Source organism: Micromys minutus (genome assembly GCF_963924665.1).
Source record: "Micromys minutus genome assembly, chromosome: 2".
In the NCBI taxonomy this organism is placed as follows: Eukaryota; Metazoa; Chordata; class Mammalia; order Rodentia; family Muridae; genus Micromys; species Micromys minutus.
Genome location: NC_137971.1, coordinates 92,156,471 through 92,169,342, shown reverse-complemented (window position 1 = coordinate 92,169,342; position 12,872 = coordinate 92,156,471). Strand labels below are relative to the sequence as shown.

The following is a 12,872-nucleotide window of genomic DNA, read 5'->3' as shown; positions in this document are numbered from 1 at the left end:
ACTTTTAGAAAGCTCTGAAAGAAAAATCTATATTTAGAATTTTATATCACCAAAACCCAGTCACAAAAGAACAGACATAATATGCAGTCATCGATAATTGGTATTAGCCCCAGAAAGCGCTGAATACCCTAGAACCACTCCCAGGCCATATGAAGCTCAAGAATAACAAAGGCCAAATATTGAAAGCCTCAGTCCTTCTTAGGAAAAAAAATAAGTGTATAGCACCCTCTCAGAGTGTGGCAGACCTGGACCTTAAATCATTAATAATCTGAGTGCTAGGAATATAGTCTTTTGGCAATTTTGGTATCCAAAGATCAATATGTTTAATCTATACACATCAAGAAAACTCTGAATGTTTCCATGTTACATTCTGTTCTACATGTACTTTATGCTTATGGTAACTAGTGGGATTTCAATGCATGTTATCAAACCTCTAAAAGAATCGCCAAAATGCATTTAAAAATCTGTACATGTATCTCTCTTCTTTAAATAAAGTTGTGAGAAAAAAGGTAAATAACAAAAAATGATCAAATGAACATAAAATTAAAGGATTTTAAGTAAATACATAAATGCCAGATATGATCCCGTATCAATGAAAACATTATCTTTGGGGATAGAAAACAAGAAATATTGGAATAGTACATATTTGAAAAATGTAAGTGACTATTGAGCAAATATGACAGTAAGCTAATGAACATATAATTGAATATAGTGTGATAAAACTCTATAATAAATATACAACAACTATCAACAGTAATATACATAAATTAACAAGTAAGCATACTAAAAGTTTTGAAAAATTTATTATTAACTGATATAGATAAGGCAGTTACTTTACACTTTTCAGTTGCATAAATACAATCACGACAATAGCTAGAATTATGGTATATATATATATATATATATATATATATATATATATATATATGCATATCCTGTTGCTAAAAATGTAATTGCAAACCAGAATATTATTCTAAAGGACTAAAAGCTTAAATTGAATTAAAAAACATGTGTGTGTATTCTGTATTATAATATATACAGATATACATATGTATGATAGTGAGCTTAATGGTTAGGTTAAGCATATCTTGTTAAATCAGAATAAACATAGTATACTAAAATTGATACAATGTTGCAATAGAAATTTGTGGTCTTTGGAAGAGCATAGTGATTTAAATTATCATGATATAGAAGGCTCTAAAGGAAAAAATGGCACTTTATAAGCTGACTATTCTAGTAAATTCAAAGCTTTGTAAATTTCAAAATAATAGAATATTTTGTAGTTACCATTTTATCTTCAAAATCCCACAGTTATGAAATCAGCACTTAGATAATTATCTCAGTCTCACCTATAAAAGAAACTTCAGGAAACAACAGCTTTTGCAACCACAATGGTTACATCAAAATATTTTGCAAAACACCCACCAGTCCTCTGACAAAAGAGGGAAAAGGCTTTTATTACTAAAAGACAATTGTAAACAAATTGAAGCATCATAATAAAACAGCAATTGTTTCTTTAATGAAATAGCTTGAAAATCCACATATTTAAAACACTTAGAGCAGAGTGTTGACTTGGTGTTCTATTGAAAAGTGCCTTTTACTGAAGGACCAGTTCCTTTGTGAGCTGTGACTGTGGTCTGTGGAGCCTCATATAGTTATGTGTTAGTCTTTTTCCTTTCCTCGTACTTGTAATAACATTATCTTCACACGGTCATAGATTTGTTTGGTTCTCACCCCATATATGACAGGATTGAGCATTGGTGGCACCACCACATAAAGATTGGCCAGAAGTATATGTATATAGCGAGGCACATTCCTACCAAAGCGATGTGTCATGAAGGAAAAGAGGGCTGGTGTGTAGAAGGCAAGGATGACACAGACATGAGAACCACAGGTGCTGAGGGACTTGAGCCGGGCTTCGCGAGAAGAGAGATGAAACACAACACGTAATATTTGTGAATAAGAAAAAATAATTGCCACTATGTCTAATAGTAGATTGCATATGGCACACAAGCCATAGATTACATTGGCCTTGACACTGGCACAAGACAGACGTGCGAGACCCATGTGCTCACAGTATGTATGGGGAATGATGTGATGCCCACAGAAGGGCAGTCTCAAAATGAAAAATAGAAATGGAATGACAAAGATAATTGCCCTCACTAGCACAGCAATGCCGATCACAGAAACGACCTTGCTGGTGAGAATGCTGCTGTACCGAAGTGGGATACAGATGGCCACATAGCGGTCATAAGCCATAGCTAAGAGGACTGCTGACTCCATAAGTGTGAATTTGTGGATGAAAAACATTTGTATGAGGCAGTCTTCAAAGAGTATCTCCCTGAGATAGATCCAGAAAATCCCAAGCATTTTAGGGATGGTTGCTGTTGAAAGCCCCAAGTCAATGGTCGCCAACATAGCCAGAAAATAGAACATGGGCTGGTGGAGGCTGCTTTCAGTTTTGATCACAAACAAGATGGTTAAGTTTCCTAAGAGCGCAATCATGTATATAACACAAAAAGGAAATCCAATCCAGATGTGAAAAGACTCTAGTCCTGGGATACCCAGCAACAAGAAAGTGGAAGGGTGAAACTGAGTGTCATTAGGAAGGATCATTCATGAATCAGTCTTCAGAACTGCAAGCTCATTCAATTGGCAACTCTCCGGATAAATTTTTGAAACTGGAGACCTGGCACTCTTTAAAGAGATGAGATATGGACTAGGCATGCTCTTCTGGAGGCCATCATATCAACTTCAAATGCACTCCATGTCACAAGGACAAGTCTTGGAGGAAGCTACACATGACACAGTAAATTAAAGTAAAATATTATGTTAAATCTATTGCACAGTCATACATTCAGAAATAAATAGCCTTATAACTAACTGATCTTTAGTTAGGAATTATTTCACACTAATATTGCCTTTTATGAGCACTTTCTTATTTTGACCATCTTTAATAAGAGGATATTTTTGTATGCTGATGAATTTAGCTTCAACTGGCTCCTAAATGTAATACTAAAAATTAATCCAGTTGATCAAATGATAGTACTATGATGGTAGGTCAAGATTGTCAGCTTGACTATGTTAAGAAACACCCAAGAGATGACTAAACTCCCTTCTGGATGACCTTATGTTAATTTCCTGACACAAGTAAGTCAAATCAAGTGAATTAGTAAAAGTATTAATCCGTTGGTACATTACAATTCCTTTTAATTAATTATTATACAATATATTTTGATCATGTTTTTTACCTCCTCTATATCCTCCTAGATCAATTCCACCATATAACCCAACCTACTTTTGTTCATTCTCACCACTTCTCTCTCTCTCTCTCTCTCTCTCTCTCTCTCTCTCTCTCTCTCTCTCTCTCTCACATTTTCTCCATCTATATATTGATTTATCTATTATCTATGTACATACTAACCTAGGTTATATGTTCATTTTTTACTTGACTACAGACCAAACCACCATTTCTTGAGAGTAGTCTTGTATGATAATTTAATTAAATGCTTCAGAGTATGAAGTCTGCATCCAAATGATTTTTAGAAAACAGCAGAGTAATTCAATTTTTGAAAAAAATAAGAGCAATTATTGTTACTTTTTACAAATAATTTAAAGTCTCTGCATATCTTGATATAGACAATAGAGAGTAATTAAAAAAAGTAAACTTTTAACCTATTATTATTTCTAGACTAGGTAATGTTTCTCAAAATGAGTTTAAACAATATGTCAATGATATGCTATCATTCATTAAACACCAAGCATAGTAAAGTTTCTAAAATGCACTGGTTAGCATCTTCTGGTAGTATTACATAGAATTCATTATCCTTGCCCCCATTCCTTCCCAAAGCTTCATCTTTAGTTTTTACCTCTGATATGCTCCTTGTTTCTTGGCCTCTCTTCTATTTTCTCTTTCCCTTTGTCTGCAAGCTGAAAAATGAGAGACTCACCAGGCTGAGCTCCTGGATGGAATCTTGCCTTGGTTCTCTGTTCTTCTTTCTTGCTTTTATCAGAGCTTTACAATTCCCAGGAAGAACCTTTCATTATTGCCATTTCCCCAGAGCCAGTATTGTATAAAAAGAAACAAACAAACAAAAACAAAAAACAAAACAAAACAAAAAAATAGGTCCCTGTGGATTTTAGTTATTATTCTTGCTTCATTAATGAGGAAAATTGTAGCTTTTGAGCAAACCAAACGAAAAAGTAAGTTTTTGTGCAAGTGCCTTGCATGTCAATTAATCTATCCTACACTAAATGTTTTCTTAGCAATCATTTCTATAATTCCATACTGTCATCTCCTTCCTGTATCCAAGAGAAGATTTTCTTTCTAGAAATTCACATGCATGAAAGATAAAGATTCTTAGAACTCCTTTATTTATTAACTTAGAGAAAAATGTAATGAAAAATGGCAAAGAAATAATATGAGAGATACAACATGGAAAAGAAGTATATATACACAATTTAACATTTACCTGGTCGCTTTGCAAAGCCATACAAATTGTCTATTTGTGTTTTTTTGTGCATATGTATAAAACTCCATGTTTTTTTCTTGATAGCTTCAGCAGGAAGATGCTGGGAGACAGGAAATTCTGTCATTAAGGCACTGTTGAAGAGGGGCCTGCACATTTCCTTGTATGCAGACCAGAAAAGTGTTTCGAGGCAGTGTGTTTCTCTCTGATGGGAGTACCAAAAATGGAGAAGATAGATGATAGCTAGAGTAAGATATATTTTGAGGAACTTGATCAATTAAAATACACACACTCAAGCACACGCATGTGCACACACACACATAAACTCATGCACACACATATGCATACATAAACATACAGACACACACATACACAATACACACTCGTGCTCTCTCATACACACACACACACACACACACACACACACACACACACATGCACACATGTACATGCACACATCTTAGAAAGTCCTAGTTTGTTGCATTAAGTACATTGTTCCTCAGCTTACAAAAGTATTTCTTATATAGCTTTAATGACTTTTGTCCAGCTGAAACCTCTCCACTTTTGTTCATAATGTAATTAGTCATTAAAAAGCAATGATTCTTATAAAATATTTTTAAATTTCTTGAGAATTTATTTTATTAATTTAAATTGATGACTTCTGTGACATCAATCCCTATCTTTATATGTCACAGGATAAACATTCTCCAGTATTTTGTAGTCAGTCTTAGCTTTGAACCTGGGAAGATTACTTTTTACACTCTATTTTCTTATCTGAAATCTAGAATTTAATTTAAAAACTGTGATGAGCATGTAGACATATTGGAAAATTTTTTTAAATCAATTTTAGAAATTTTGTTTTTGTGTTGTCTGAGTCCATGTGTCTGTGTGTCCGTGTATATGTGTGTGTGTGTGTGTGTGTGTGTGTGTGTGTGTGTGTTTAGAGGGGTGCAATGTATACAAAGACTCTAGAGAAAGATGTTAGAACCCTTAAAACTGGAGTTACAGTAGTTGTGAGCTGCCTGACCTGGATGCTTGGATCTAAGGGCTAGCATCTTAACATCTATGTATTATTGTTTATGACCTGCTTTTAAATTAGGATGTAGAGTGAGAGAAAAGTGTAATAAGGATATAACAAAATAATATATTTTCAATAAAAGAGAAGAAAGAAGAATAAAATAAAATAATAAAAGTAACTTTTATTTTCCTGATGTAATTCTTATTCAGATCAAGGCTGAATAATCTCATCCTTTCTAGTTCTTTCTGAACTCTGGTGAACTGGGTTCAACTCAGCTGTTCTGGCTCAAACTCTTCAAGCTGACTGATTAAATATGATTTCTCTGTGCATCTCACTGAAGTTTTCTGCTTGGCATCAAACTAACTCTGCCAATTTGTTATAATCTTCTAGCTCCTCATTGTCTGGCTTCAACTGCCTCTGCTGACCTGCACTGAACTTCGTGAACTCAGGAATGAACTCAGCTCCATTCTCTCAGTGCATGGACTCCCAAATGACTCCTTCTCTCTCCCTAACACTACTCTTATAATAAATCTTTTCCTTATGCTTTTTTTGTGAGAGTAGGGCATATTCTATTTCTGACTCATTGTCAGATCATTCTCTGATTCATCACTTTGTCCCTCAATTATATGTCATTTTCAACCATGACAAACTAAGGGCATGTCTATATCCTAGCCAGAGGAATTAAAGGTGTGTGGCATGTCTACATTCCAGCTACACCACACATATCTAGGTCTTTAGATGTGATCCCTTTCCAGAGCAGCCATGTTGCTGGGTTAAAATCCTCTACAGAAACATATTTACTTTTAGTTAAATATTAGATATATTACAATAGTACTTTAAAACCTCTTTGACAGTTAACCTTAATATCTATGATAGAATTTGCTTTGATATAGAGTCTGATTTCTTTTTATTAACAAATAATGTTGCCTACACAGCGAATTGATATATTGGTCAATGTTGTACTTTGGTATAACAATCACAGAAGGATGGCTTCACATAACATTACACTATTTCAATCATAACTTTTATCCTGCTGAAAAATCCCTGGATTAGAAAACATGTACAATTGGGTTGGTTTTTCCTTGCTGTATACATGACAGAGATACTTTAGATAGAGGTATTCTTTATGTATTTCAGACAGAATGAAGTCTATCAGCCTATGTTATACTTCCTGGCCATTCTGTCACCTCTGACCTGAGACATCACATCCATTGTCCAATAAATGCTTGGAATTGTCTGCTTCAAGATCGAAAGACATCACCCAGATGTTCTTTATCTACTGTTTTTTTTTTCTTTTATTTTTTTTGACATGGAGTCAGCCTGTGCTTGTAGACATAGCCTATGACCATTACATGGCTATCTATAACCTTCTTCATTATACACTGGTACTGACAAAAAAGGTAGTATTTATCATTGCTTGGGTGATCCTTTTGAGACCATTGGTTAACATTTTGTTAGCACCAAATCATCCCTCCCCCATGCACATTGTGAGCACATGTGCAATGCATCATGATCAACATCATATATGGCTTACATGCTATCTCTATTCTGATATGTGACATTGTATCTATTATTTTCTGCAGTGTCCAGATCCTCAGTGCTGTATGTCAACTATCTTCTTAGGATGTTCAAGTCAAGGCACTTGGCACCTATGGATCTCACACGTTTGTCATGTTGCATTTGTCTTAGTTAGAGTTGTATTGCTGTGAACAGACACCATGATCAAGGTGAGCCTTATATATATAACAACATATAATTGATACTGGCTTACAGGTTCAGAGGTGCAGTCCATTATCATCAAGACAAGAGCATGACAGTATCCAGGCAGGCATGGTGCAGGAGGAGCTTGAGCTTTCTATATCTTCATCCAAAGGAAGCCAGGAGCAGACTAAGCATCCTCAGGCAGCTAGGAGGAGTGTCTCCAAGCTGATTCTCAGAGTGACATACTTCCTCCAACCAGGCCACACATTCTATTAGTGCTACTCCCTGGGCCAAACACATGCAAACCATCACAACATTCTACACTCCTGCTTTTTTATGACTCAAAGGTTTTTGCCATAATACACCAGAGCACATCCACATTCTTCTGGCCAATTTCTATGTAGTCATTCTCTTGCTCTGAACCCTGTATTTATAGCATCAGAACTAAACAGATTATAGAGCAAGTACTGAAAATGCTTCCTAAGAAATAAAACACAGCTCTGGTATTATTACAAAAAGAATGATGCACAAAAAGGGCATTCATTGAACAGTGATGTTCAATGTTCAAAATAGGAGGGGGGCATTTGTTCATTATACAGTCCCTAGTGGGAAGGGTTTTGTCAAATTTGACATGCTGTCCCCCTCAGAGTCTTTCTCTAACTTAGGTATTTAGAGTAAGACCAAGGTCGATCACACACACATACACACACACACACACACACACACACACACGCACGCATGCACACACACATACAAGCTTTTTGCAAACTCAGGAAATAATTATTATTTTTCATTTTAAACCAAATTCTGCCCAAGCATATCAGCCATATGAGAGAGAAAATAAAAATCTGATTATATCACTGAGAACTTTATTTATATGTAAGAGTATGAGACCTCTCACTGTGAACAAAATTATAAAACCTTTGAGTTTCTAGTCAGTGTGCTGCAGCTCTAGTTTTCCAAAATTTTCAAATAAGTATTATTAACTTATTGTAAAGGTTGGAAGTCAAGTTTAATGTTAACAACTCAGAATAAGATACCCTTTCCAAAGAATGTTTTCTTTGTGAGGTTTAGTATGTTCTATCCCTGAATAGTGTCACTGTTACAGGATGTAGGTAGTCCAAATAATGGCAAGACCAGCACTATGTTTGGCTTTGACAGTTTCATTTAAAGGAGTTCATTTAATATTATCCAATGTTATCTAGATCTGTGTAACATAATAGGCAATATGTAAATAAAATTTCCAAAAAATAATCTTTGTGAAATTCTGACAATCTTAACTTTCTAGTAAAAAATTTATCTCAAAACCTGTACAAATTTGCAAACCACAAGGCCCGTTGACCATTTTAAGATAAGGTTTGCTTCCAAATATTTCTCTTGAACTTTTGATGACATACTTATTTCATAGGCTGGGCTTTAGAGAGGAAATTATAACTAGTAATATTATTGTATAATTTGCACTGCACTTAAATTAGATAATTTCAAGAAAGTCGCTGCACAGTTATGCTGTGTAATTAGACATAAAATTGACTCTTATAGGACTTTAATGAGTGATAGAACTATTTTACATTAAAAATAATAATAATAATGACAATAATGACAATAATAATAATAATAATAATAATAATAATAATAATAAAGACACCATGCCACGCCAACACCAGCTACTCTCTGGCTCTAGTTGTCTGGTTGCCTACATGGCTGGCCCCATGCAGAGACTGCCCATCTCATAGCTTGCTTTTAGGGACTTTGCTCACACACTCTGCCATCCCTAATAGCTGAGTAGTACACCATTGTGTAAAGATACCACAATTTATGTATCCATTCATCTACTGAAGAACATCTGGACTCTTTCCAGCTTCTGGCTACTATAAATAGGGCTGCTATAATGTGTATTATATAATGGGTTATTAATGGGCACAGATGTAATAATAGTAATCTGAGAACTTTGGTAGAATTTAGTTGTAAATAAAATTAAGATTACAAGAAAATTAATATGCAAACTAAATAGACTTTGAATGCCTGTTTGCCTACTCACTGGCCAATAGAATACACAAATGTGCAACCACTGACCCTTTGCTATCTGTGGACATCATGTTAGATGAAGTTACATGAGCTAAGTGATGAGATGCACAAGACACAGGAGTAAAAAGTTAAATCCAGTAAATCATTGGTTTTCTCACAATTTTATTTTGGGTGATAAATCTTTTGCTTCATCGTTTCATCTAGTCAATAAAAAATTTGTTTGTTTCTCCATTCACATAGTGAAAATGGTAGAAAACTTAAAAGGGAGGTCAGAATGGACTCTCTACTGCAGGGTTACCTTCTCTGTAGTTACATCTGAGCACACAAATATTCTGAGTCATCTTCTTAATATGACCTTTATAATTTTTGCATAATTCTGGTGAGCTTCACCCATGATAAACAATGAATTTTAGTGAAACCCATAAGACACAAAAACAGTCAAAGATTAAAGTGCGTTTTCTGCAAATTCATGAAAATGTGTTCAGGAACAGAGTTCTGCCAAACCATCATATAATCCTAAAACGTACAATTATGACTTCAAAAGACAGGAGAGTATGACGACTAGAAAATCAAAATGGCATATCTATAAAATATTCTACAAAATGGGAACAAACAATAAAACATTTAGAAGAGATTTAAGCATATGTATTGTCATTAAGCAAACATTGAAATACATATCTGTGCAATGTAGTGAACAACAAGAAACTTGTTAATACGATGATTATAAATAACCAACCACATGTCATTAACATTTTAACCACCCCCCCCTCACTCTCACTTAGACTTAGACTTATATCGCATCTTGTGAATGGCAATGTATGATTTCAGTTGTGGAAATGAGTGTTTTGATAGTTATTATTACTTAAGATTGCAGCAACCCCATAACTGATTACTGTAATTAATAATGTCATTAAAATGTGCATTTGGTACATAATATGTGAGGACATGTTTATATTTTTTTCCTGAGTATCACTCTTATGGAGACAAATGTACACTGAATATTATAGATGTTAAAAAAAAAACTCAAGCCAAACATTATGAAGATATAAAATATGCAGTGCCAAGTAACTCTAATGATCAAATGCCAGTATCAGAATTCAGAACTTATATTCTTTATATAAAACAAAACCTAAATTATGTGGACATGTTTGTACTAATACAAATACATTATTTGTATTATATAAAATAATGTATTTTTTATATACATAAAACTAAATACATTGGCACAGCTACTCCCATTGGAAACAGAGAAAGTCAGGAAGTCAGAACATTATTTGGCTGTGAATAGAAAGCTCCTTTTGGGAGATTTTTTTGTGTCTGTAGAGAGTGATTGGCTAATTGGAATTTCAGTACTGTGGTGAGATTGGAATTTTTGCAGTTCCTGGGGGCTAACAGCCTTTTCCTGGACTAGTATTCGTCTTCTGAAGCAATCATTCCCAGTCCTACTCTGTATCTGAACTACTATGATCTGGCAATAGATTAAATTCTATTAGAACATATTTAATTAGGAAGCAACTGTCTTCTGTCAATCCAGAAGCTAAGAATACCTTCAGATAGCTTCTTGAGCATATTGGAAATGTTTCCTCAATCTCAGTGTAGCAGGCTTTCTTATCTATCCATCAATGCTTTAAAGTTGGCTTGATTTATGACTTTCTATATATTTTTAAACATATGAAAACTTCATAAAACTGTTTCTATGTTGGAAGAAAGAATTTGGCTTCACCTAAATTTTTGTACTTTGGACATGGTCACACATAATATCTCAAAATAAAATGTATTTTATTTCTGTCTTTTGAAAACAATTATAATTCTCTACAGAAACAAAAAAGAAAAAAGTTAGAAATGGTACTTAAATACATATCCACTATATTTTATGCCTCACTTTAAAATAAACTTATGTTTTATGTAAAAAAAGGGAATCTCAAAACATAATTTAATTGGGTCACTATTTGGAAGTCTGACTTACATTCTTTAGATTGTTATACACAGATATATACTAATAGGCTTGGAATCTCTAGATGAGGCCATTATTCCAGAGCTCTTCTTGTGGTATCTGCCCATGAACAAACTCAAACAGTATCATTGATGCAGGGTCAACAAAGATAATTGACAAACTCTTTTTGGTCAAGAGAAATGGTTACAAATTTAAGACTTCCCTTTAGAATACACTTAGAGCTCTGTGAAGTTGTAGTTTAAAGATAGGAATTATACACATACAACCCTGGAGGAATAGAACAGTAAATAATATAAATTGATGTTCTTTTTCTACTTTATAGCGTAAACATATGCTATAACATATAGTAAAAGAAGTTAGGTGTTAGTTTTTGCTATTCAAAAAAGGTTTGCTCATATATTTTCTGATTGTCTGCAGTGCTTTCAAAATGCAACCACTTCCAGTCAAAATTCAGCCTGTCATTTAATAAATGTTTCTTTCAGAGGAGACATTCTTTGGATTCTTGAAATTTGATTTATAAGCTATTAATAAAAATAAAATCTGTTCTGTATATATTTTCAAATTATGACTGAAATTGTAATTCTGGACTTGCATTAAGAAATCAAACCCATAATCTGTATTTTTTGGATAGTCATTCGTATGTCTCTGTTTTGTGAAGCCTGTATAGATAAAGCAGTACAAATTGGTGGTCAATCAGAGCTGCAAGATTTTGGACCTCTTAATCTGACTCTCTCCCTTTCCTACATGACTTCTTCTTTACTCTGCACTCCCTGTCAGTGATGTGCTAGCTGAGGGACGGCTTCTCGAACTAAATGTTCTCATAATTTAAAATGTTTCAGTGAGGATATTTAATTTCAATTATCACTTGGACATTTTCATTTTCCTATAATAGATGGGAAAAATTTTAAGTGTATTCACTTTTAGATTAGTTGGTAAATATCCCTTCAGAAATGGAGGATGGACAGTCAAGTAGGTACAAGCAGAAAGCAATCACACACTCTAGAAAGGACCTCAAAGTGTTGTCTAAATGCCTAGGCAGAGGTAAGTAAAATGCATCATTTTGTAAAGCTTCTTATTTGTTTTATAAACCTGTTTATTTTAAACATATATAGATTGATGTTTCCAATAGTGCTAATGCACAGACACGTTAACTTGAATATTTAAATAAACTTCATAAGTATCTCAGTGATTAGATTCACTTGATCATATGAAACCAGAAAATGAGGCTCTCTGGGGTGGACTGATGGCTCAGTGGTTAAGGTTATTCGTTCAGCAAGCAGGCTTAGGTGTGATTCCTAGTACCAACATGGTAGCTCACATCTATCCTTGTATTTAATTACAGAAGATATAATTTCTTTTGAACTGTGCTCATTTTGCATGCAAAGAGTACACAGACTTACATGCAAGAAAATTACCTACAAACAAAAATTCTAGAAAGTAATAAAGAAAGCAAGGCCACGTTTTGAAATAAAAACAGTAAGTACACCAAATTAGAATACTTACATTTCATATTCAAAGTGTTCTTGAAATTATCAGAAAATGTAAATATGGATAGTTAATCAGAAAGGACATTTAGATCAGTTACTTTTTCAGAAAACAATAGAACCACTTGATTTTAAGAAAGGATATTAATAAAGATACATGACAAATAAAATCAAACATATAATATTTTGTTTGATGTTACTCAACAACAAAACAATTAAGT

At 33.9% G+C, this 12,872-nt stretch overlaps 1 protein-coding gene across 1 annotated transcript; it reads right to left on the bottom strand.

Annotated features, from left to right (window-relative positions):
- Window positions 1–1,662: 1,662 nt before the first annotated feature.
- LOC308417753 (olfactory receptor 52E2-like) lies at window positions 1,663–2,616 on the bottom strand (the record flags this gene model as incomplete). Its single annotated transcript, XM_080913064.1, has 1 exon — window positions 1,663–2,616. One exon carries the CDS (start codon window positions 2,614–2,616, stop codon window positions 1,663–1,665), a length of 954 nt encoding a protein of 317 aa, XP_080769190.1.
- Window positions 2,617–12,872: the final 10,256 nt, after the last annotated feature.